General features: G+C 53.6%; 1 protein-coding gene and 1 long non-coding RNA gene across 4 annotated transcripts; both read right to left on the bottom strand.

Annotated features, from left to right (window-relative positions):
- Positions 1–2424: 2424 nt before the first annotated feature.
- RAB15 (RAB15, member RAS oncogene family) lies at positions 2425–26222 on the bottom strand. Of its 3 annotated transcripts, none has more exons than XM_060141152.1 (7): positions 26058–26222; positions 8912–8972; positions 7906–7966; positions 7342–7419; positions 6582–6671; positions 5294–5359; positions 2425–5135 (listed from the first exon to the last, which is right to left on the bottom strand). In XM_060141152.1, the coding sequence occupies exons 1-7, from the start codon at positions 26179–26181 to the stop codon at positions 4977–4979; spliced, it is 639 nt and encodes a 212-aa protein (XP_059997135.1). In that variant the 5' UTR covers positions 26182–26222; the 3' UTR covers positions 2425–4976. The 3 variants fall into 3 exon arrangements, with proteins under 3 accessions (XP_059997135.1, XP_059997152.1, XP_059997143.1); XM_060141169.1 differs by having other exon boundaries at positions 26128–26147; XM_060141160.1 differs by lacking the exon at positions 7342–7419.
- On the bottom strand, positions 19526–21510 carry LOC132515144 (uncharacterized). Its single transcript, XR_009539067.1, has 3 exons — positions 21406–21510; positions 20901–20945; positions 19526–20379 (listed from the first exon to the last, which is right to left on the bottom strand). It is a non-coding gene; the product is annotated as an uncharacterized LOC132515144 (long non-coding RNA).
- Positions 26223–26242: the final 20 nt, after the last annotated feature.

The following is a 26242-nucleotide window of genomic DNA, read 5'->3' as shown; positions in this document are numbered from 1 at the left end:
TCATGAGGCTGCAGTTGGTTGTGGCTGGGATAACAGAGGAGTCACAGAGCAGGTGGGTAAACTCAGAGGGGATGGATGCCCTTACCTCTTATCAGACAAAGACAGTCCCAAAGACTTCTCAGAGGGGCTTGTGCTGGTCATGCCCCACAGAAGGAAGTGTGCAGGCAGTCGAAGCTGCTATGGTTCTAGACCCAGCTAGGCCACTCACAATGTTTTCAACACCAGCATGCAATGTGTTGCAGGACATCGGGGGACATGCTAAGAGCTATCATGGGAGCACAGCACTGGAAGCCCACAGAAACTAAAAAGACCTAATGCTTCACTTCATTCTTCCAAACACCCACCAATGCAAGAAATCGGGGTTTGTTATTTTGTTTTTTGTTTTTAATGCCTGGATTTCTCCATCATTAAAGCTGGCAATTAGGCTTTACCTGGCTTTGGGATTTTAGAGCGAAATTTCAATAACAATGCAGTTGTTTACTAGAGAGTGTTTTCACAGGTATGTGTCCATTGGGAACTGTCTCCTAGAACAAAGAATAAACCAGGTTGGGGAGCAGCTGGTCTTGAGAATCTGACTTGTTGAGAAGATGGAGGAAGTACTTTCCAGGAAGTACCCAGGTGTTCTGTTCTGTAGCCTGTTCATGGCTGTTTATAGCAACACGGGAATCCATACATCTTAACTGGCTGCTCCCTACAAAAAAGCCTCCATTACCTAAGTGGGAATGGAATCTTTTGCCACTAGAAGAGGTGGCAGGAAATGCAGAGGGAAGTGTGTCCCCTGCTGAGGCTGGGTGGAGTTGCTAGAAAAAGCAAATAAACGCCTCCTAAGCCACTGAGTCAAGAACTTCGCCCTGATAATGGGCTAAACTCTTAACATGAACTTGCCAGATTCACCTGCATGCCTAGCACTTCCCTAGTACTCTCTGGGCTTCCAGATGCCTCTTACTGGCTGCCCTTCTGGGACCCCTCTCCAGGAAGACCATGGAAGTTGCTGAACTGAGGAGTGGAAGTGCTGTCTTCCTTAGGTACACGACATCCCTTTTCTCCAGGGGCAACCTAGGACACCTTGAGTTGCCCAGGTTCTCACCTTTGACGATTGAATACAATTGATGAAGCTCTCCTAAAATACCTCTTTGTTTCCAGATTTACCTCAAACTGGCCTACTTTCCAGAAGCTTGTAACTCTGGACATGCACTAACATGGCTTTCCACAGGGACAGATGTTCTGGAAACTTCACTGGCTTAGTAGGCAGAAAGCCTAGGTCGATGGTTCTCAATTCTGGCTGCAAGTGAGAACTGCATGTAGTGATTTTTCTAAATAGAGGTGCCAAGCTTTCCCCTCTGGAGATTTCAATTCCGGTTGTTCCTTTTAAGCCTTGACTCTGCCACTCTTCCTTGGGGCCCCTAGGCACCTGTTTCCTTATCTGTCGAACTTGGATAAAGATAATCACCTTCCTTATCTCACACAGCCGTGATTGTCTGATTGTTCCGATAAAGGAGATAAAGCATTACAAGTTCTCTGTAAATTGGAAAATGCAGGTTAAGATCTTAGGCTACTGTTGCCCTGCCTTGTTTTACTCCTTCCTTCTTCATTTTATCTTTACCTCCAAACATTCTCTGCCTCTTCCATCAACTCTGGACCCCAGAGTATAGTATTCATCAGTCCCCAGACCCCAAGATTCTAGACTGCCTTGTTCCCTTGGGGTATCCAAGCACAGGGCTAGGATGAACTTCTGAAAGATTACTTAATCCCACCTCATGCCTTCAGGAAGACCTGTTTCTGTTACATTCCAAGCAGATGAGAACCCTCTTGGGTTTTTTTTTTTTTTTTAATTAATTTATTTATTTTTTTATTTTTGGCTGTGTTGGGTCTTCGTTTCTGTGCAAGGGCTTTCTCTAGTTGTGGCAAGCGGGGGCCACTCTTCATCGCGGCGCGTGGGCCTCTCCCTATCACGGCCTCTCTTTTTGCGGAGCACAGGCTCCAGACGCGCAGGCTCAGTAGTTGTGGCTTACGGGCTTAGTTGCTCCACGGCATGTGGGATCTTCCCAGACCAGAGCTCGAACCCGTGTCCCCTGCATTGGCAGGCAGATTCTCAACCACTGCGCCACCAGGGAAGCCCCCCACCTCTTGGTTTTAAAGACACCCTCAGACATAGATATTCAGCATGTCCCCAGTGACTCTACTCAATCTTATTTCCGCAATGGGAGCCCACTGCCGAGCAATGGGGGCTTTGCTTGGGGCTCCCCTGCAGGTGGCATTAGGAAAGGCACCAAACGGAAGACGTTTGCTGTTTCCATTCATTCTTCTGCTGTTGCTTTAGGATTCTGGAACCTCTTCTACCAGCACTGCCTCTCTCCCTCCCCCTGAACTGCCAGGGTCCCAGTGAGATCTACTCCCGGGGATTCACACAGGCAGTCACAGCTGTGACTTGAAATATTCTTTATTTTGTAAACATCTGTGTTTAAAATAGATGAACCCTGCTCACAATTCATATCCTGGACCCGAGACACAGCACACGAAGTTTACCCGTCACAGGGAGATGCTGGGGCTCAGGAGCAGGTGGAGAGCCTGGGGCTGTGCCGAACCTCAAGACAACAGGTGCAAAGGTGGAGCCAACAGGCAGGCGCACCTGCTCAACAGTCTAAGGCCAGGTCCCAGGCTGCGTCCGGGACTGGAGAAGTTTAGGGGTGAGAGGCTGACTCTGGTACCTCATGAGCATAGCTGCACCCTAAAATCCCAACCCCTCTCCTGCCCCATACCTCTCCCCAGCTGTGGCCCTTACGGATGGGGCTTCTTAGGCCATAGAATCCTAACCCCAAGTTTTCCCTTCCAGAACCCCTAGGGTACAGTAAAAATATAGTCCCTCTTCCCCAGGGGGGCTAGGAGAGAAAGGCAATGGTACTCGGCCAGATCTTCAGGGAAAGCAGCAACAGTGACCACAGGTTGGAGCCAGTGGCCAGTATAACTTCCCCTCCCCCAAGCCCCTGGCTGAGGGCACACCGCGGGTTGGCACTGCTGACCTCCCCACCCCAGAGTGATGCTGCATGTTTTAACAGCTGAGGAGTTAGTTCTCAAGGAAACATCCTCAGCTGTGGTCATGACTTCGTCCTAAAGAGGCAGCTCCTTACATTTCTCATTAGCTGACGATTTATAACTATTCCTGCCTTCCTTTTCCTTCCACTACAATAACCCATCCCCCATTCCCTCATCCTGAGCTACCCTCTCCTGCCCTCTCCTGATTTGATAAGAGTCAGAGGAAAGGTTTGGCAATTTCAACCCCCACCCATTTTTTCAGAGGAGTAAGGAAGTGGGGCTCTTAACCCTTCACATGTGTGTGTCCTGGATTTTAGTCTTTAATTAGTGAATGTTCGATGCCCAGTTTTGTTTTCACTCCAGCGCCAGCCATGCAACGCAGCTTAAGACTGATCCTCCTCCCTAGGCTTCTCCCATCTTGGGAAGGTGGGGAGGAACCCTACTAGGGCTGGTAACTGACTTGTTCCCTCCTTAAAGGGCCTCCTGCAAACGACTCTTGGACCATATGGGGTTAAAGAAACTTCTTCCTGAAACAAAGGGCCCTGGAGGAGGGAGTCCGCTTCCCTCCACCTGTAGCCACAGTGCAGTTGGCAAACCCTCAGGCCTCTGACTCAGGAGCTGAGGAACAAGATGAGCACTTGGTCTTGAAGGCTGAAGGGAACAGCACCAAGCATTCCTACCCAGGGCTCGCCTGCTTTCTGCCCGTGAGCCCCCTGCCCTTCTCCCACAAACTCTGGGTCTCAGGAAAGCCTTGAGAGCGGAAGGCTGGGCTCGGTGAAAGAACACCAGCGTGGTTCTGTCACCTCTCACCTGCCGGGGCGGTGGGGAAGTGCCCTTCTTACATAAGAAATGGAAGATGGGGCCCAGGAATCTCTGCTGCTGCCGAATTCCCCTCTGCTTTGCAAACTGCTGTCCTGGCTCTTAACTTGATACTTAGGAGCTGGTCCTTCATTTCCAAACACCTCCCCTTCCTGGAGTGTGTGGTTGGCCCCAGGGCTCTCCATGCCCCTGCAGTGCCCTCAGGCCTTGGTCCACATCTTTAAATTCGGGAGCCCGGGGTCAGGGAGAAATAGTGTATGTACTGCAGGGCAGGTAGAGAATTGAGGTTACTTCTTATCCCTGCCACCCCTCATCATTTTTTTCTTCTCTGAAACTCAGTTCCCCCAAGAGGCAGGAGGGCAGGCAGCCAAGTGCAGCGGAAGCTGGGGATGGGGCGGGGTGGGGGTGGGGTGTAGGACAACCCCAGGCGTGGGGACCACCAGTTTGGGCTTTCCTTCCTCTCTTGCCGTTCCTCTTTCCCCAGTCACCGGGGAGGCAGGCCCATGGCACATGAAGGGGCGGCGGGGAGGAGAGGACGGGAAGAATTTCCCACAAAGCGGGGTGGGGCTTCTCCCAGAGCAGAGCAGGGAACGTGCCCCTGAGCCTGAGTCCACTCCCTCGGCCCGGCAAAGAGGGAGGAATTGAAAGGTGCTGTACCAGCAGCCACACAGGACACGTGGGGGGGCGGGGGGAGGGCTTTGATAGGAACACAGCTGAGGGGAAGGGACAGAAAGGTGGGAAGAAGCGAGGAGAAGCGGAGAGGAGACCAGATGCACTGAGAGAGAAGGAACCTCCAGTGGCCTTGACTCCAGACTGGGCCATCGTCTGGGACCTCAGGGTAGTGAGGCAGTGCTCATAGCACATCAGGGGCTTGAAGCAGGCCTGTGGCTGGGGAAACAGGCTGGAGGGGGCCATCCCGGGGGGAGGGTGGGGGGAGGGGGGCGAGGCTGCTCGGACAGGACAGAGGAGCTGCTCCCCGGAGCCAGGCAGGGGGAGGAGCAGTGGCTGAGATTCCACAGGGTCACCCGAAGGAGAAGAGAAGCAGGGCAAAGCCCAGGCTCCCTGTGTGCCCACAGCCCTCCTGCGGGGAGAGAGGACTGTGCGGGGCGCTCCACGCAAGATGCTCAGCACCAGCAGGTTTTTGAAGAGTTCTCCGGGCCCTCAGGTTTGCCCTCATCCTCCTCCATCTCCGCCAGGGCCAACTCATTGCTGGCGGGTGTCCGCAGACCTTCCAGCTCCTTCCTGTGGGCCTGCAGCACCAGCTCGGTCAGGCGCGTGAAGGACTGGGAGGGCAAGGAACACAGTAAGTCCAGGTCTCCCCTCTTCCCGGCACCCCTGTGGCTGCCCGCCCTGGGTGGGGCTCATCTGCTCTCAGCCACTCTGCTGCCCCATCCTCTCGCCTCCCCGCCTCGCTGGACTCAGCTCAAGAGACGGGACTCACCTCTTTAATGTTGAGGTTGGTGCAGGCACTTGTTTCATAGAAGTCCATGCCGTACTCTTTAGCCAGCTGCAAGAGAAGAACATTCCCGAAAGGGCGTCGCTCAGGGAAGGGAGGTGCCCGCAGCACCTGGTGCATCCTTCCTGCCACTGCACTCAGGGCCCGCGCTGTGTCGCGATAGTTTCTCAGAGTAGATAATTTCTCAGATGAGACTAGGACTTCCTAAGACACAGGCTAGCAGAGAATGGGAGAAGATGCTCCACAAATGCACCCCACCTACACACAGGCACACATATACACCCAACACACACACATCACGTGTTAGGAGACAGAGACACAAAATTATTGGGACAAACTAATGAAAAACATGGGCTTTGAGGTCAAACAGACCCAGCTGGAATACCAGTGCTGTCACTTAAGAGCGTATGACCTTAGACAAGTTACCTCTTCCCTCTAAGCCCCAACTTCGCATTCTGTTCAAAGGGGATGAGAGCGTCTATCAACCAAGGCTGTGGAAGAGTTAAATGGGGTCATGCATCTGTAAGCACTTGCTTAGCACAGGGCCACACGTACAGTAATCAACAAATACGAATATTCTAGTAGGAATTGGCCTCTATTTTCAAATTTTTCAATGACCATGTATTATTTTTTATACTAAAAAACAATTTTATTTCAAGTGCTAATGGGACGCTATTGACTGAAGAGGGAGAGAAAAACTCTTGAGGCCCTCAGAGTAAGTGGGTGACTCTGGCCTCCGTGGTACCCATCTTTCTTTCTGTTCTCTGGGAGGATGGTCTCCCTGTGTGATTGGACATTCCCTCAAAACCATCCTCCTACCCTCTCTGCCACCATGGCTTCTCCGAATGTGGGCCCTTCATGCCTTCATTTCCCTTCCTACCTCTTTTCAACTGTAAGGAGGACAGGGAGTGGGTGTGGAGGGGTGAGATGACTGTAGGACAGAAGCTATGCCTAGATGCTGCTAGAGGAGAAGGGAGCCACTTGAGGTCCCTCCTCCGCACTAACCAGGGTGGGCTCTTAGGCAGAGGTAATCCTGCTTTGGGCGCCTTGGAGTTGGGAGAGGTCTTTGTTTCAGGATGGACCCCAAATCACTATCCTAAAGGACAGAAAACAAACTCTCAAGGATGGCAATTCAGCCAGTGCCTTAGGCTACTGTGGAGGTAGGAGGGTGTCTGATGATGGTGATAGAACCCTGGGTCCCAGTTCTCAGGCCTGGCCCAGGAAGCCAGCCAAAAACCCAAGGGATGGATTCAGCCAGCTCACTCGCACTTACCTGCTGCCCTTGCTCTCTTCCCACCTGCCGTTTCTGCTCTTCATCAGCCTTATTCCCTATAAGGATCTTCTGGACACCTTCTGGTGCATACTAGGGACAAAGGACAGACAGAACTGCCAGTGAGTCCTGCTTTCCCCCAATCTCCCCACCCACACAGCCTACACTGGCTTCCACACCAGCAGCAAAGTTAAGAGCCCTAGGGACAGAGTGGGCTGACCGGGTGCAGGTGCCAGGCGTCCCCAAGTACCATGGCTGATCCCAGGGGTCCCAGAGGGATGTCACAGGGTAGAAGACACTGATGCTTCCTCGGGCTGGACAACTGGAAAGGACACTGGACTTAAGTCCAGCCCCTTATTCTACAGATGAAGAAGTGGGGACTCAGAGTTCAAATGGCTTGCCCAGGGCTCCACAACTGTGGTGGCAGAGCCAGGACTGGAACCCCAGTCTCGCAATTCCACCTGGTCCTGACATTTCAGGAAGGAAGCTGTTCACAGCGTAGGCTCTGTTCTAACTCATTTTAGGGGAAGACACAGCCATGGACGCCTGGCAGGTTATAGAGCATGGAGGGCATGGCTGCTTGGGCTTCTTCCTCATGTCTTACTCACCCAGAGGTCTTGATCCAGGGCTGCAGAAGGCAAGGGTTCCTGGTAGCGTTTGCTCGCCAACCCTGACAGCTTCAGCCCTTCCCATGTGGCCTTCACTTTGCTTTCCCCTCTGAGGTGCCCTTCCCCACCCCCAAGAGTGAGGCAGCACATCCTACCTCATCCACATCACTGACCCACTTCATGATGTGCTGGTAAGAGCGCTCGCTGCTAATGTCGTAGACTAAAAATATACCCTGAGAGAGAGAAGGAGAGAGAGATGGGGCAGGTACATGCACACAGAGACAGTGCATAGTCATGGGGTCAGAATCGGGTGCGGTACCTTAAATGCTGGGTCCCAATCTCCCTTCTCCCTGCTTAGCATAATGAAGATCCCTCAGCACCCAGAAAAGTCTCCTTCTCTCTCAGACCCCCACAGCTGTCGCTTCCTAGGCTCATCACAGAGCTCTCCGAGGCAGAAAGGCACCAATACTCTGATGTGGTCTTTGGCCCAGGGAGGAGGGTGGAAGTTGAGGGTGAGTTGGGGGCCCGCCAGTAGTGAGTGCTCAGAGAGTAGCTGATGAATGAATGATCAGTGAAGTGCCCTGAGCCCACCCCCGTCACTCCCCAGCAGGCAATCCGAGGGCCCATTTGGGGATCAGTGGCACAAATATCTCAAACGCCCAGAGCCAGGAGTGTGGGTGGCAGCATCCCACCTCTAAACCCTGAAAATAGCGGCTCACCTGGGCCCGTCGATAGTACTGCTTTGTGATGGTCTGATATCTCTCCTGCCCCGCTGTGTCCCTGCAACAGAAAGCCAGCCCTTCAAAAGAGCAGGGACCATGGAAGCAGGTGGGGAGGGGAGGAACGGGACCTGGGAGACCCTGTGCCTTTGCAGGAGAAACTGGAGAGCTGCAGGGTGAAAAATCAGTGGAGCTTTGGTCCCCAAGGGGATCCAAACGTATCTGACTCTGCAGCAGAGAGGGCTGGTCATAGGTGCTGACAGGGCTTGTGGGTCCTTGTCAACTGTATCTGCACTGGGAGCCACAACCATAACTGGGTCTTGGATAACTTTCTCTAGGATTTGGCCATTGTGGCCAGACTGGTGGGACTACTCCATCTCCAGTCCGTCTGGGACCTCTGCAGGCAATGCCCATACCACTCTGAAATTGGGAGGCCGCTCCAAATGCTGGAAAGGCAATGCTTCCAGGAGCAACAGGCCAGAGAGCTATAGCGGCCCCCTGTGGCTACTTATGGGAACTGCACTGTGCTGTAGTGAGGAACTCAGACCAGGAACTCCCACCGTAAGGATGGGGCGTAGCCCTCCCTGCTTGGAATCCTACCTCAGTGCTATGCAGGGCAGCACGGCCCAAGGGAAAAGCTTTATTCGAAGACAAACCCGCAGTGCTTAGTTTGCCAATTCCTTCTAATTCTTGCTTTTTGGTGACTTGCGGTCAGTCCCATAAGTTTCTTAAGAAAGAGATGAGAGGGAACTCCCTGGTGGTTCAGTGGTTAGGACTCCGCGCTTTCACTGCCAAGGGCCTGGATTTAATCCCTGGTCGGGGAATTAAGATCTTGGGAGCCGCAGAGATGAGAGATTAAGGCTCATGGGAGCAGGAGATGGGCTTTGAGACTTCTGCTTCTCTCCATCGAAAAGGTGGCCAGTTACTCCAGATGAAGCCTCTGGATTTTACACACGGCAGTGGCAGCTAGGGAGAGCCCCAGGTCCTCTCCTCCTACCCAACTCACCAAATCTGTATCCGTACTTTGATGCCATCTACCTCTATGGTCTTCATCTTAAAGTCAACACCTGGGGAAAGGAAGTGAGCAAGAAAGTTAGGAAGGGGGCTTCCCTGGTGGCGCAGTGGTGAAGAATCCACCTGCCAATGCAGGGGACACGGGTTCGAGCCCTGGTCTAGGAAGATCCCACATGCCGCAGAGCAACTAAGCCCGTGCGCCACAACTACTGAGCCTGTGCTCTAGAGCCCGTGAGCCACAACTACCGAGCCCGCATGCCACAACTACTGAAGCCCACGTGCCTAGAGCCCGTGCTCTGCAACAAGAGAAGCCACCACAATGAGAAGCCCGCGCACCGCAACGAAAAGTAGCCCCCACTCGCCACAACTAGAGAAAGCCCGTGCTCAGCAACAAAAAATAAAATAAATAAATTTAAAAAAAAAAAGAAAGGAAGGATACCCGCTGAAGAACTGAAGTAAGGCCCAGGGCACTCATACCTGAGGGTCTCCTTTTGGTTTAACTTGGCAGAAAGATGGCACAAGGTAAAGGCCTTCTTGAACCAAAAACTGACCCTCAGGGAGTGTCCAGGGCTTTGAATGGGGCTTCCCTTCCTCCTTGAGCTGGAGTTGCCAGGAGTAAAGGGCCTGTGGCACACAGAAGTGAATATGGAGGAATCCACTCCGTTGCTGCCTTACTTAGCCCCAAAATGTGTCTCACTCTACTCCTGTGTAAAGTCTTCCTTATTTATACTTCTGCAGAGAACCACTTGTATTTATCCCTCCTGGAACTCTAATCCCTAGGAATAGCAGTCCACCTCATTTGCCTGGGTTTATTCTCTGCCTTATTAGCAACCAGGAGGGGTTATGGTGCCGTCATGAATGTGGGGAAGGCACAGAGACCCTGGCGAGAGAGGAGGACTTTCAGCCCCACAGTGTGTATAGAGCCCTCGGCACCTAACAAAGGCCCACCAAGGGGACGGCCTAGTGCCTCTGTTGCTGACTAGGCCCTTTTACCAGAGGAGGCACTGTTGTTTACTAGAAGGAGCATGGGCTTCAATGTCAGGCCTGTGCTTGGATCCTAACTCTGGCCACTTAACTCATAGCTATGACCTTGGGCACCTCTGAGCCTCCATTTTCTCATCAGTAAAATGGGGACATTACCAATCATTTCAGAGGGTCACTGAGAAAACCAAATGAGATACAGTGCCGGGCACCTGGTGGACATTCAGTGGGTCACAGCTATCACTATACCAAGTGCAGCCCTGGCCTACATGGGAGCTCCTGGGTCACTGCCAGTGACCACATGAAGAGGCAGGGGCACAGCATGTCATTGGGGGAGGGAGGGTAGACGATTGGGTTCTCAGGCTCATCTGCCCAGGGGCTTGAGGAGCTAAGCTGCCACAAGACACAGGAAACGTAAGGGATTTGGCAAACCAGTCCAGCGCACAAACGTATCTGGGGAATTTGCAGCAGGAGAAGTCGGCACCACCAGCAGCATCTGAATCTGAGTGACAGCAGTGATGAGGCACCTCTCCCCAGCCCTCACTGTGCCAGGCACTGTGCCCAGTGATTCAAGAACTGTGTCTAGGAAGTTAATTAAGCTGCAGTCCTAGTGCGCTCCCTGGAGACAGGTCAGGAATGGGCACCATTAACCGGTGTTCAGGTGAGAAACAGGGTGAAGGCAGAGTTCTGGCCCGTAGTCCCCAGGCTGCACAGCACAGCCCCAAGGGTGCCAGAACCCCCAGTGCCCCTGCCATTCCGCCCGGCATTAGTTCTTTGCCGACAGGAATACTTCCCCCGTATCCACATTGTCCCCAGCTTTCCACAAACACAGACATTAAATTCAGGCTCTTCCTTCTCACCACTGAGACCAATCATCATTTAATTAAAAGGGAGAAAAAGATTCAGACTGGACAACCTTAACTAAATCAGCTTGCTCGGAAGTGAATCATTTTTCACCTGCCCAAGCTGATTCATATCTATCGAGCTGTACTTTTCCAAATGGATAACGTCTGGCAGCCATTCTACCGAGGGTGCCAAGAAAGTAAAAAAAAGAGGAGGGAGAAAGAAGGAGAGGGAACCCTGGCCTTGGTGGGGGGCAGTAGCGTGCTCACCCCCTCCCTAGACAAGCAGTTGTCAAGAATTTGCGTCTCGGGACTTCCCTGGTGGTCCAATGGGTAAGACTCCACGCTCCCAATGCAGGGGGCCTGGGTTCGATCCCTGGTTAGGGAACTAGATCCCGCATGCCACAGCTAAGAGTTCGCATGGCACAACTATAGATCCCGCATGGCACAACTATAGATCCCGCATGCCACAACTAAGACCTGGTGCAGCCTAAATAAATAAATAAATATTTTTTTAAAAATTTGCTTCTCCCCAACACCCGGCATAGAAGGGAATCAAGAAACCTTTGTTCTTTCCTGGTACAGTGCCTTCTTCCCAGGAAAACCAGGGATTCTGTTCATTTCATAATAAAGCCAGCTCATCCTCATACCAGCCCAGCAAGCCCAGTCAAAGGGCAGCACCTTGTGCAAAGTGGTCGCAAGGGTGGGGAGCTGGTGAGAGAGGAATCTGTATCCTTTATTCCACAAACCTCTATGGGAACTTACTTTGTGCCCTGCACAGTGCTAGATGCAGACAAAGTGGCCAAAAAGACAGATGGTCCTTGCCCTTACAGAGCTTATCAGACAGGAAACAAAGGCCCAGGGAGGGAAGGTAACTAGCCCAGGGTTGGCACAGCAAGTAGCAGAGGCCTGTTTGATGGCAGAGCCCTTGCACTGTTCCTTGGGGGAATGAGAGGAGAATAGTGTGTTAACCAGGCAGAGAGGCCTTACCTACGCTTTGCTGTTTCTCTCTGGAGAAGGGCTCAGCGGGGGGAGGAGCCCCCAACACCAGGGAGCTTTCCCTGACAATGAAGGCAGGTCTTAGGAGAGGCAGGGCTGCCAAGAAGACAGGGAGCCGCCCTGGGAGTGAGCGCTGGGCTTGGATTCCTCCTCCCCTCTTCCCTCGCTTCTTAGCTGTGTGGCCAGGGACCAAGGCTGGGGAATTCTGGGGGCTCATGGCACCCCCCACCCACCACCGTCTTGCAACCTAGACCCTCCTGACCACCGATAAAATTTGTTGTAACATCTCTGAGAAATAAAATGCATCAGTATTGGCTCTTCACCGGCACTAAGGAAGAAACAGAAAGTCTATGCCTTCTGAGGGATCTTCCTCTCCCACCCACTCCCCTCCTTTAAATTGAAAGATTAACAGCCCAAAGATCTTCTAGTGAAATCTATTGCTCTACTCTGCTCCCATACACCCTGCACCTTCCACGGTGTCCATCTACCAGTCAGCCCTGGCCTGCCGTGACCTGTGCCCATCTGCGGCCCCTTCCCTGTCCCTGCGTGGCTGTTGGTTTTTTCCCACTGCTGAGCACTGCAGGGCGAAGTCAAAAGACTGGCCCTGTTTAGTCGCCTAGAGATTCACGCTTTCTCACCTCCGCCGGCCCTCGCCGCTGCTCAGAAGCTGTTTCACCCACCACATTCCTCACAGCCACTGTCTTCCCTGCTGAAGGGCTCAGTCCCGGTCCACCCTCTCCCTACCACTACCGCTGAAAGCATCCAAGAGAACACCCTGTCCACTGTCTTAAGGGCAAAGTGACAGCTGCCTGACGAAGCCTTGCTGTGAGGCCCACCTCATTTCCTCAGAATGTCCTGTCGTCTCCACCTTCCCTGGGGAAGGGTCCTCTATCCTTTCCAAGTCTCACCTCTCAGCTGTCATCAGCCCCCTCCAGGTGTGCATCCTGTCCTAACAGTTTCGCCCCTCTCTGTTGCACCTTCAGACTCCTTAGAGAGAAGAAAGATTCTTCATCTAACTCCACCCCTGGTGTGTTCTCATTCTGGCTCCCCTAAGACAGCACTTCTCAAACTTTAAAGTGGATGCAACTCATGTGGGGACCATGTTAAAATGCAGATTCTGACTGAGTCGGTGTGAGGTGCGGCCTAAGATGCCACACGAGCCTCCGGGTGAGGCTGATATTACTGGCCCATGGAGCACACTTTTGACAGCAGGCTTCTAAGGACAGTGGTTCTCAAAGTGCGGTCCCCGGACCTGCAGCATCCGCACCACCATCAGTCAGGGCTTGTTAGAAATGCCAATTATTAGGCCTCGCCTCAGATCTACAGAATCCAAAACTCTGGACTGGGGTAGGGGTGGAGGTGGCTAGGAATCTGTGTTTTAACAAGTTCTCCAGGTGATTCTAGCACATGCTGAAGTGCGGGAGTTCCATCTGGACTGCGACTTTGCACGGGAAGTGTCAAGTAAGGCAGCATGGGAGTTCTCCGGTTCTCAGGGTGTACTTTGCAGATGCTCAGCTTTAGAATCACCTGGGGTGATTAAAAAAAAAAGAGAGATACTACTTTCTAGACCTAATGAATCAGAATTTGAGAGTGGGGCTTCCCTGGTGGCGCAGTGGTTGAGAGTCCGCCTGCCGATGCAGGGGACACGGGTTCGTGCCCCGGTCCGGGAAGATCCCACATGCCGCGGAGCAGCTGGGCCCGTGAGCCATGGCCGCTGAGCCTGCGCGTCCGGAGCCTGTGCTCCGCAACGGGAGAGGCCACAACAGTGAGAGGCCCGCGTACCGCAAAAAAAAAAAAAAAGAAAAAAAAAATTTGAGAGTGAGGCCCTGAAACCTGTATTTTTAACAGGACCATGGGTGACTTTTTAGATAGACGAAAGTTTGAGGGTTCTAATTTAGTGGAAGAGCTATCCATTGGCACTGGAGTCAGAAAGACCTGGGTCTGAATCCTGATTCTGGTACTTGCTGTGTGACTTTGGGGAACTCTCAACTTCTCTGAGCCTCAGTTTGCTTGCATAGAATGAGAATACCAGTGGCCTCCTAAGGGTTGGTGTGGGGTATAAATTATATATGTGCAGCTCCTCATAGGTAGAAGATAGTTCTCTCACTCCTACCTTCCCTTTGCTAAATAAAGGCTTGCTGGGGAGGAGCCAGGAAAACAAACCCAGAGCACCCTTGATGTGGGAAGGATTGCACAGTCTAGTCCCCTGCTACTCCACTACCCTTGCTCATCCGGAGACCGGCAGCATCCCCGTCACTGGGGAGCCTGTTAGAAAATGCAAATGGGCCCACCCAGACCTACTACATCTAAGGCACACTAACGTTTGAAAATCACTGTCTAGCCCATCTCTAGGTAGAACACACGCAAGGTTCATGATACTGCTAAGCATTATAGCACACCCCCTGGCTAGGGGATCCAGAGCCCTTGGTTCTCATGCCAGCCCTATGAAGGAGGTAGGGGCAGGGATTATTACCGTGAGGCACAGAGAAGCCAAGTAACTTACTCCCTTCCCACATCCTATGGCTGAGCCAGAACTGCAAACAGGTTTCTCAAAACCTACCCAGGACACCTCACTTGATCAGTGGCTTCCCAACCCTCCAAGGCTGCGGACTCTTACTGCCTTTTCTGTCCCGCCCCTGCCTTCCCCACCCCTGTTCTGGTATAACAAGGCGTCTAGTAGTGCGTACACATGGAGCAAGCCCACCATAACCTATCATTAGGGAGCCCCTTGGTCCTTGAGAGCTCATGATTTCACTAAGCCCAGATGCATCGCCTTGCACAGCGCCACGTCAGCATCCTTCAAGAGGACCGGCTTCCTTTCCCGGGCACAGGGAACACCCAGGTGTGAAGAAACAAGCAGCTACCTCCACACCGCTCCGGTAGAGGTTCTTGGAGACCTTAGAGCCCTGGGAGCAGAAAGTCAAGAAGACGAGGCCCTCTCCCAACCAAGTGCCCAGAGCACGACCAGCAGTTCATCGTTTCTTCCCAGCACCTCAGATACATCAATCGTGGTGTCCGCCACACCCAGTGTCCCTTTTCGGCTGGAAGTGCACAACCCAAAGCCTCCGCTCAGGGAAGCAGGGCTGGCTGTGGCATGTTCTGTGTGGAGAAGCAGCTCCCGCCTAGACCAGGATGGACATCTGACCCAAAGGAGGCCCATCAGTGGGCTTGCTGGTCACCCACAGCGTGACCTGGCCAACAGGAGCAGCTGGGGGAGTGCCAGTGCCGTCTCCGCCAAAGCGGCTCCTTCCAGGTGGTGCAGAGGGACTGGCCAGTTGGTACCGAGAGAAGCAGGAGGCAGACAGATGTGCAGAGTGGGGGCTGGGGGCATGGGTCCCAGCACAGTTACCAGTCCATGCCAGACCCCAGGTGTCGGCCCGTGGGCATCCTCATAGCACAGCCCCTCTTCTTAGCGCGCACCTCAGGTTGCCTGAGAATTCTCAGCCTGTACTTGCCCACTGCTGCCTAGTGGCTCCCCCAGGCTGGTGGCAAGTCGTTTCAGCTACAGGGCTGGGAGGAAGACGATGTGCCCTGCTGCTTGCCACCTCCTACTTTTTGTCTTCTTGATGCAGAGCACCTAAGAGGCAGAGGATAACTTTTGTATTTGACAAAATATTGTGTTTGTTTTAAAAATCTCCGCCTCGGACTTCCCTGGTGGCGCAGTGGTTAAGAATCCACCTGCCGGGCTTCCCCAGTGGCGCAGTGGTTGAGAATCTGCCTGCTAATGCAGGGGACACGGGTTCGATCCCTGGACCGGGAAGATCCCACATGCCGCGGAGCAATTAATACCATGAGCCACAACTACTGAGCCCGCACTACTAAAGCCCGTGCTCCGCAACAAGGGAAGCCACCGCAGTGAGAAGCCCGCGCACCGCAACGAAGAATAGCTCCCACTTGCTGCAGCTAGAGAAAGCCCACACGCAACAAGAAAGACCCAATGCAGCCATAAATAAATAATTTTTAAAAAATCTCCGCCTCCATACCAGCAGTGCCAGGCAAAAAGTAGCAATGCCCTTAGTGGCATCCCCCTGCCCCAGAGAGCAGGAGGAGGGGGTGCCCATGGCTCAAGAGCAGTGGCATGTGTCCTGCTGCCTTAACACCTCACAGACAATGACAAGAAAACTCAGTTAAGTGACAGTGCCAGGCCCTGACACAGCTATGACGGTGCTGCCCTAACTATACCAGTGGCCTCTGGCTCTTCCTGTGTCCTTGGCTGTGTAGCCTCTGCTCCTTCAGCAGCAACCCCCAGGGACTGCCAGGCCACACCCAGAGTCCTGGAGCACAGTAACAGGGCTGCCGTCAGAGAACTGGAGGACAGGGAGGCCCTGCTTTAGGTACTGGGGCTGGGGACAGAGGGACAGGGCAAGGGAGACGGCACTGGCACTCCCTCAGCTCCTAAGATACCTCACTGTGGGGACGAGCTTACTGCCCCAGTCCACAGTGGAGGGCCTGGGAAGACCGTGGAAAGAAAGGAACAGGGCACATCCAGGGGAATGGCACTCCTTCCCATCACTGTCTGCCTCCAAAGAAAACCCTGGAAAGCATGGCAGTGCAGCTCAAGAAACAGTGGCTTGAGGACACGGGGAGGGGGAGGGGGAGGGGTGGGCTGGGACAAGGTGAGAGAGTGGCATGGACATATATACACTACCAAATATAGAATGGATGGTTGGTGGGAAGCAGCTGCATAGCACAGGGAGATCAGCTCAGAGCTTTGTGACCACCTAGAGGGGTGGGATAGGGAGGGTGGGAGGGAGACGCAAGAGGGAGGGGAGGGCTTCCCTGGTGGCGCAGTGGTTGAGAGTCCGCCTGCCCATGCAGGGGACACGGGTTCGTGCCCCAGTCCGGGAAGATCCCACATGCCGCAGAGCGGCTGGGCCCGTGAGCCATGGCCGCTGAGCCTGCACGTCCGGAGCCTGTGCTCCACAGCGGGAGAGACTACAGCAGTGAGAGGCCCAGGTACTGCAAAAAAAAAAAAAAAAAAAGAGGGAGGGGATATGGGGATATGTGTATACGTATGGCTGATTCACTTTGTTATACAGCAGAAGCTAAAGCACCATTGTAGAGCAATTATACTCCAATAAAGATGTTAAAAAAAAGAAGAAACAGAGTGGCGAGGTCATTAAGAACACAATTGTGAGGTCAGAGTTTGGTCCCAATCCTGCCTTTACCACTAATTGCCTGTGTGATCCTGGGAAAGCTACTTAACTTCTCTTTGCCTTAGTTTCCTCACCTGTAAAACGGGGATGGCAATCCCTGATGTCAGAGAATTTTTGTAAGGATTATGAGATAAGCTATAAAACGCATAACACAGAGCCTGGCACAAAGAGCTTTATTAAATCTTAGCTGAAAAAGCTATCTCCTATGGGGGGGATGAGATTAGGGTCATGGCTTGGGGAATAGAAAAAGCTCTAGAAAGTAGGAAGGAGCTCATGTCAGGAAGAGGAAGCAGAGTGGTGCCGAGGGGGGAGACAACCACGCTGAGCTGGAGTGTTTCAACAGAAAGTGAAGACGCCGCCCACCACGGGAGCCACACGGCCCCCAGAGTCTGCCTGCAACCTAGATTCTGGCAAACCAGGTGTGCCTGTTGGTGAGCCAGCACCTCATGGGTTAACGTCAGGCGCCAGCTTGCCCGCCCGCCCAGTGCCACGTGCTTCAAGTGGAAACAGGACTCTTGTGGGTGCCAAATGTTATCACCGTGATCAACCGCAGCCCAGAGGCCCGGCAGCCAGCGTGACCTGAGCCTTTCCATCAGCAAGGAGACGCCACCACAGGAACAACTTAATACATCTGAAACCCAAGGCAGATACCCAATCCCTGGAGCCATGTTGGCTCCGGTTACCAAGCTCAAGTCCCGGGAAGGACCCCAGCCCCTCCCCCTGCAGGAAACCAGCATGTACGGGACAGGACGTGTGGAGCTCACATGGGATGTGGCAGGAGGTCACCCCGAGCAACCCCAAAACAAACTGTCGGGAAAGGCGGATCCTGCAGGGAGGTGGCTGCCTGACTTTGCCACCCCAAACAAGGCACCGGCGTAATCCCTTGCCCTCAGCAAGAGAGGAAACCATTTCCCCGCCAGCTGAGGGACAAGGGAGGGGAAGAACAGGGAGAGGAAGAAGACAGGAGAGCTAAGAGACAAAGCTCAAGAGAAGATTCCAGGCACAAGTGTGCCTCACACCAGTCAGGTGAGGGGCGGGGGAGAGGGTCTTTGCCCCAAGCCTGCCACTTACTGCATCGCCCTTCCTCCCTTCTGTCTGGGAACTCTTAGCCTCACTGTTTGTGCGGCTGCATGCCACTGACTTCCTCTTACCCAGCTCCGGAATGACTGTCCCTCATGCTGGCCTTGTTCAGGGGAAAAGGTGCCCCCAGGCTCTCTAAGCACATGCATGAGGCAGCATTCGCACCATCTTGCTCTGGGAGCAATGGGAAGCAAGGCCTTTGGCAGACAGAATCCTGATCCTCTAACTCCAAGGCCATGATTTAACCTGAGGTCAAAGGCCCTGATTCAGATGTCCACCCACAAGAAAGACTGGCGATCTCAGAATGATATTCCCTCTCCTTTCTTTTTTAAGACACAAACAGATGCAGTGCACGTAGTGATACGGGGAACAACTCTCTAGGCTACTACCTTCGCATCAGATCTTGAAGGGAGAGTCTTTGGAGACCCTTGACCCAGGAACCCAGGGGCTATTATCATGCAGAAGGGTTTCCCAGTCAAACGTGGACTCCCCTGATGCTGAGAGGAATGCATGCCCCAGTGCCTGAGCCCTAGGATCTCCTACTCCAGAGTCCTGGAGGGTCACTTCAGCAGCCTGTCTGAGCTGATGGGCATCATCTGACACCAGCAGTGACCCTGAGCAACAGGCAGTATTGACCTTAGTGTAAGACACTGACCTGTCACCTCTGCATTCACCAAAGAGGACCCGACTCGTGCAGGGATCACGGGAGCCACTTCCTTGCTCCCTGCTATGTCTGAGCCTCTCCTATAGCGTGTATCTGAGCAGAAAAGCTAAAAGCTACAGGAAACTATTCACCCCTTACAAAATGCTCCCCTTCTCCCCTCTTCTCACAGTTCCAAAGTGTACATGAGTACACAGTGAGTTTCTCATTGTCTGTGAGTCCCAAGAAAGCAATATTACTTGCAACTTCCCTCAGGGAAGAGCAAAAGTCCTCTAGGAAATGTACGCATGCATTCATCCATTCATTCATAACAAACTATTATTGAATGCCTACCATGTGCCAGGAGCTAAGCTAGGTACTGGAAGACACAGCTGCAAATAATACAGAAAGATCCTTGTCTTCATAGAGCTTCTATTCTAGTGCGGAAGACAGATAATAAGTAAACTAGTAATTTCAGAGAGTGCTAAGTGTTGAGGCAAAAGCAGAATAATGGAGTAGAGCATGAGGACACCCGGGCACAAGCTGCTTTAGAATGGCTGGTCAGAGAAGATCTTTTAAAGGAGGTGACATCTGAGCTGAGGACTAAATGACAAGAAGGTACCAGCAGGGGGAAGATCTGAAGGATCAGGGCCCCAGGCAAGAACACATTTCAGTCAAACTTGCAGTTCCTCAGAAGAGAAGAAAAAGAGGGGCCACATTATTCTTTCCTCTGTGATAAAAGAGGGAAAGCTTAGCAAGGCCCTGCCCTTCTCTGGACTCTCCTGGGGACCCACCGTCGTCACGCACGTGTGCATACACATTCATGTACATAGAAACACACATTCATGGACGTAGAAACTTGTCTGGAGGCTCTAACTGAAGAATGTACCAAGAAACTTCTCAAACACTTCCAAGGCCAACTTGGAGACTCCTCGCCCCCCACTTTATGACGAGATCTCTACACAGACTGGCTCACGTATGGAAAGCACACCATCCCTGTGCAGAGTAGGTGTTCGGGAAACATCGGTCCCCTTGCCCTTCCCACGGCTGCATGCACAGACCTCCACAGGGCCTCCGGGCTGTGTGCCACGCACTCCAGCTAACCCCGTCCTGCTCCCCTCCAGCAGACCCTTGACCTGGGCCTTGCTCCCTCAGCCAGCTCCTGAGTGGTCCGTGGGTACCGCTGAGGCAGCCAAGACCCGCCAGGCTTCTGACCACTCACTCCTCCGCCCTCCGCAGAGCCTCTTCTGGGCTGGGCCATGTTGACAGGCGGCAGAAGGTTCCAGGAGGAAGAGACTGGAGCCTGGAGCCTCAGGAGCAAACATCTTAGAGGGAACAGGCCCTCTCGATGCGCCTGCCCTCGCTCGGAGCCCAAAGAGCAAACTCCCAGCAAGGCTCTAGCTGAACTTAAGCTGGTGCGACCACAGCCAGGCAGAAGAGTAGCAGCCCCGAGTCCTGAGGTGTTTTCCACACACCCCGCCCCCAGCCCCGTCCCCTGGGGCACCCTGCTTAGTCTTCAAGGCCTCACTCAAATGTCACTTCCTCCGTGAAGCCGTCACCAACCGATGCAGGAGGAATTTATCACTCCTGTGTGATTCCAAAGCATTCTGACATGGTTTCTGCATAAACTCTGCTTGTCTGTCCGGATGCCTGACTCCTCAACAGCTCTGTGAGCTCCCAGAGAGCACAACAGCATCTCGCTCATTTCGCAGTCTCATTGCCTGGCAGAAGGCAGATCCTCAGTGTATATTATTCAACCAAACTGAATCAATGAAAGAAAAAAAATGAATGAGTAGGTGTGTGAGGGAATAAATGAGTGAATGAATGAAGTCAGTACATTCCAGTAGAAAAGATCCGTGGAGAGAAAATTTTAATCAGAGAAGAGGGATCAGAGAATGACCCATATTTTGAAGCCAACTGTCGGCTCTCTCTTTGGATCATGGGGCCCCAGTCACAGAGTTCCCCATAAATATGCTATCAAAATAGTATCATGAAGGCAACACTCAGATCTCATCCTCAGAGGTGCCCCGGCCAGACTCCTCCATCACGGCCCCGGACTGTCCCCCAGAGGGTCATGTCAAGGAAGCAGCCAACAGCAGTGGCACAACTGTCCCTCCAGCCCAGAGCCCTCAGATGGGGTGAGGGAGGCACACGTCCTCTCCCCTTTGGCTCCCAGGAGAGAGGTTCTGCTTGGCAGCCGGGATGGGCCTTCTGGGGTGAGCGAGGGCTGCCCAATGCAGTCTGGGAAAGTGGAGGAGAGGAGATGGTTCAAGTTAGGGTCACCTGAATGCAAGACGTGAGCATCACTCCCCTGGGGCCTCGATGTTCCTAGTTATAAAATAGGGCCAATGGTTAGTTCTTTCCTCCTCAGTGGGCGGGATTAAGTGTCCAGGAAACTCTGTGGTACCCTTGACAAAGCACATGGCCCAGGGCGGAACAGCCAAGGAGAGGTCAGAGGCCGGTGCAGAAAATTGGCACTTTTACAGGGAAACAGACGCAAATATTAGATTACAGAAAAAGGCACTCTGGGAAGAGGGGGCAATCAGGGTGGAAGAGTAATAGCCAAATATCGACTTTCATGTTATAAAGCTCATCACCAAGCTGTCTGGGAAGCAGGGAGGAGGAGAAGAGGAGGGAGAAGCAGGAACCAGGGTGCTCGAAGCTGTGGGTGAATCTGCAGAGTTGTGCAGGTGCACAGAGCAGCTGAAATGAGGGCTTCTGAGCCATTCTCGGCGATCACGTCCTTGGGGCGGGGGTGTGCGCAGCAGGGCCGGAGGCAGGGTGACACCTGGCTGAGGTCGGAGCCTTGAGGCAGAGCCGTCCTCGCGGGTCACGGCTCTCCCCACTCCTCCGCCTCTGCACATCCTCGCCAACTCACTCTTCCTTCTCAGCCCCGGCACTGTCAGGGCAAGGGGGGAATAGCACCAAAGCGGAAATGAAACCCAGAGTCTCCTCATGTGCTCCCCAGGAAGGGCAGCTGGCACCCTGGTCCCCATGTTGTTCACTGCTGTCCCCGCAGCTCCTTGCCTGGCTCAGAACGGCGGGCGCTCTGCAGAGAGTGCCCGAATGACCAAATGCACGACTGATGGACGGGATGACCTCAAAGCACATACTGACAGTTTGTTCATCTCCAACTTTCTTATGAGCTACGGATAATCATAATACAATGAGAGCAGCTGCCTTTTTTTTTTTTTTTGAGAGCTCTGCCAAGTGCTTTGTATCTATTAGCCTCTGTAATCTTCACAAAGACCATTAAGGAAGGTTCTGTTACTATCTTCCATTTACAGATGTGGAAATTAAGGGCAGAGACGTTAAGTGTCTGTAAGGCCACGGCAAGTCTTAGGCATGTGGTCTGCGCTCCTTCTATTCTGCTCAGCTTCTCACCTCCCCTTCCTTTCTGCAGGCCTCCCAACACGGTGGGGAACACAGACCCACCTGACCCTCCTGCGGTGTACACGGCATGTATACATAGTGCCTTGCGGTCTGGGGGCCCGCACACCTCAGGACCACGGTGCCCAAGCATTGGTCCCCATGTTTGTTAGGCCACTGGATTGCAGGCTATTGATCTCTCCCCCCCTGGTCCTTCCCCAGCCCACTCCCCCATCTTCAGTTACTCACAAGCCCTTTCCCCAGGCAAGGAGAGCCAGTTCAAAGAGAACTTCCTGAGAAAGATGCTACTGCAGCAGCAAACCCAGCCTGAGGAACCAAGCCTGAAGCCACAGCCGTTCAAACAGTGAAGCCGGAAAATTATAGGCCGAAGCCTCCTAGAAGCCCAGAAGGTGGCCTTTAAGACAAAAAGGTCCCCAGGACAGAGACAGAGATGACAGGGTCTCAGGGAAGACCAAGGATTGGGGGGAGAAAACCAACTCAAGGACAGTCCCTACAGCTTGCATGAGTGGCTGACACGTGGCCGCCACACAGAAAGGAAATCAAAGGTCCCCTGCGTGTCGATGTCCACTAGGATGGGACATCATCTCCCCGCTGGGCAGGCAGCGCCAGCCGCACGAGGCCCTCTCAGGTTTGAACTACTCGCTGCTTCCGGAGGGAAACAAGAACAGGGGGTTGCGTGGAGTTTGGTGTTGGTGCCCCAGGAGGGGGAGGGGTGGAAGAGAGAGAAGGGACGAGCTGAGAGGGTCCTACCTGCCCACATACTACCACTGGTCTCCCCTGACTGGTCTCCCTGCCCCAAGGCCTAAGCCCCTCTCCCAGCCAACATCCTAAGTGCCACCTTCATCCTGTCGTCCCCCTGCTCGAGAAACCCTTGACGCCATCACGAAGGCTGGAGTTCCGGCTCCTCAGCCAGGCCCTCAATGCCCTCTGCCCTCGTTTGTTCATTAGTTTAACATTTATGGAGAGCGTGCCTGGCCCTGTTCTGGGACTACGAAAACAAAGAGGAATGAGGTTTGGTCTGACCCTCAAGGCACGTGAAGTATAGTTTGGGAGACAGAGAGATAAACAGAGGAATGTTCTCCTCCCCTAAAACTCCCTTCTGTTCCAGCCAGACTGCCCAGAGTTCCATGAACACCCACTGAATTCCCACCTCTGTCGTCTCTGCTCCCGTCACTCCATCTGCTCCTTCCCCTACAGGAACTGAGATGCAGCCCACACTGCAAGCCCTCTCTCCAGCCTTCCCTCCTCCCTGAGCCTCCCTGCCGCTTCCGTCCACACGGCCCCTCTCCTTCTGTGACCTCCTCCATCTAGTGCTTTGTGTAGCATTAGCACTCATGCACGGGCCCCTCACCATGCACGGGCTGCCTAAGACAAGTCTTGCGTGGTTACTTAGCTGCTGATACCGAATGTGATACCTTCATTGCTACTAGGAACAATGAGGATATCATCCATCCCCTACATTTGAAGAGTGCTTCACAAAGTGCTTGCAAAGAGATTCTCTAATTGTGGCCAAGGCTCTTTTTCGCCTGTGTTGCTTCCCCAACTAGATCACAGGCTTCTGTGGGCAGGAAAAGGTGGACCGCAATCTGTCTCTAACATGCCTGGTGCGGTACTTTGTAGCGAATGTTTAATTAATTGGCTTAACAGGTGAAGAAACAGCAGAAAACATCACAGTGCTGACTGCCCGCCTCTGCACGGGCCCCTTCAGGGTCAGCACAGCTGCATGGGAAATAAATGCCGGTGGCACGGACCCAGCTCAGGGCCACCTGCCCACCTGCTGACCAGAAAGAAGAGGGGCGGTCAGTGCCTCCACCTACCTGGGAGGTCTCCTCACTGCCCCCTACAGGCCCATTTCTGGAATGTCACATGCTCTTACAGTAAGTGGCCTAAACAGTGAATCACAAATTGACATGATCCAAGAATCTGAACTCTGTCTTGGTAGTCACTGGTGAATTGCTCCGTTTTCCCTATTCCACAGAAGCAGCTCTGGGAAACGTGCAGAGATCAACGTCCATGATCAGGTCGCAGCGCCAAGCCCAGATACAGGACACACGTTTTTTGTTTTTGTTTTTGTTTTTTGGAATGGATAAATTAATGAATAGGACTTGGTAGTACCCATTTTCTTGGCTCCTTGATTTGTCTCCTGGCTGCCCCTTCCATCTCCCTGGGGGAACTTTTTGTATCCCTGAAGGGAAAGCTTTTCTTGACCGTCCAACTCTTCTCCTAAGTCTTAGTTACAGCCAAAAAACACGCCTAAGACAAGGCAGAGTCACAAGTGCTGTGGAAAGCTTTAAACTGGAAAGCATTTAAGAAAGCCAGTGGGGCAGATTTTAAAAGGCTGTTGTGAAGAAAGGCAGGTTTCCTTCTCTTCCATGGAATCTAAACTCCTAAAAAGTCCTCTCTATCCTGGGTAAAGGTGGACCCAGCCATCAGTGCAGAGAAAGTGCTAACCTGCTGCCCTTTGTCCTCAAGCCTGCAACCTGTCCTCATATCCCGTCTGGTTCCTCAGCCATTCCCAGGCACTCCCCCAACATCTCCTCTTCCCTGAGCCTTCCCCAGAGGCCCGCAGCCCTCCCTTGGTCTCCAGACCTGTCCCATCCCTGAGATGTGTCTCATTCAAACAGCGGCCCAGTCCAAGCTCCAGGGCCTCCTAGGAGCTAGCTTTACAGCTCCCCTGAGGAAGATGAATGCATCTATCTGTCCCCTGACCCCGAGCCCCTTGAAGACAGTGAAGCAAAGAGAGAATGAGACCCCAGGAGCTCAGTGATGATGACAACGGTAATAGCAGCAGTCTTTTACAAACATTATCTCATTTAATCCTTCCAACAGCTGGGCAGGTAGGAACTGTTATCATTCCCATTCTACAGATGAGAAACTAAAGCTCAGAAGCTGAAGTGATATTCAAGGTCATGCTGCCCCAACGTGAGGTTTCCAGGTCTGTCTGACAACAAAGCCTGCCTCTGAACCATGAGGCTCTCATCTTCCTGGCTCTACCTGCTCCCTCTTTTCTCTTGGCAAGGAGCCTGTGTGGGGAGGGAGGGTGGAAGTCTCAAGTGGAAGCCTAGTCTGGGGCCCTTCCTGACAGGAGAGGGGACCTGGGCAGTGCTGAAGCCACTCCAGGGCATCACTCAGGGAACCTGTTAGATGTGAGTGGAATGCCCTCCACTCAGACCTCTCAGAGGAGGAGGCCACTCAGGGTTCAAGAGGGGACTCTCAGAGGGGAGGCCACCCACTCCTATGGACCAGTGAGCCCATAACCGTCCTGTCCGGGATGCCACAAGGCCTCGTCCCTCTAAGCACAGGCTCCAGCGTTGCCAGAGCAAAGAGATCTACTCTAAGGTGAGTCCTGCCTGCTTTCTGACCCCCTTGCCTGGCAAGTAATCCTCCTGGTCCTTAGCCGCCTTCAAGACAAATGCTTCAGCTGGCTGCTTTTTGGAAGCTGGCTAGTAAATGCCCCCTTCACCGGCACATGGGCTCTCACCTTGGCCATGCCCTCCTCGCAGGTGTCCCACCTTGTGGCTTCCCTCCACAACTGTGCCCTGTCAAGTCAATCCCTTCCTCCTCTCTTCCCCCTCCTGGCTCCACACTGGGTCGCCCCTGGACTGAGGGTACCCAGTGACTCAGAACTCGCCTCCCCCCACAGTGAACCCCTGTCCCCGAGCACAAGCTTTTTTTCCCCCTCCCCCTCTGCACCTGAGGGTGGGGGGATGTCATATCGGTGGCTTTGATTCTCACTGCCCCAGCTTGGGGTACCCAGGCCTACGCCACCCTGTTATCTCGGCTTCTACGGGGAGGCTCCCCAGCGTGAGGCCCGAGCGCCTTCCATAGTCACGGACAGCAGCAGGGAGCCTGTCACCTCCAGGAACCCAGGCTTAAATCCCCAGCCGGTGGCCCCTCACCCCGGGACTCATCCCCTCGTTCTCGCCTCCCACGACACCGCCGCTAGCCGGAGGGGCGGACCCTTGTTCCCGGGCTGGGGAAGGGGCAGGGGCCGCCCCGACAAGGGGCGGCGGCGGGGAGGGTGGGGCGCCCCCGGCCACCGCCCCTTACCGATGGTGGAGATGTGCGAGGAGTGGAACTCGTTGTCGGTGAAGCGACACAGCAGGCAGGTCTTGCCTACCCCGGAGTCCCCGATCAGCAGCAACCGGAACAGCACATCGTACTGCTTCGCCATGGCTGGGCCGGCGGGCCGGCGGGCCGGCGGGCGAGCGGGCGGGCGGGCGGCGGGCTCAGCC

This window comes from Lagenorhynchus albirostris, chromosome 1 (genome assembly GCF_949774975.1).
Source record: "Lagenorhynchus albirostris chromosome 1, mLagAlb1.1, whole genome shotgun sequence".
Lineage (NCBI taxonomy): Eukaryota > Metazoa > Chordata > Mammalia > Artiodactyla > Delphinidae > Lagenorhynchus > Lagenorhynchus albirostris.
This window is presented reverse-complemented; position numbering and strand designations above follow the sequence as displayed.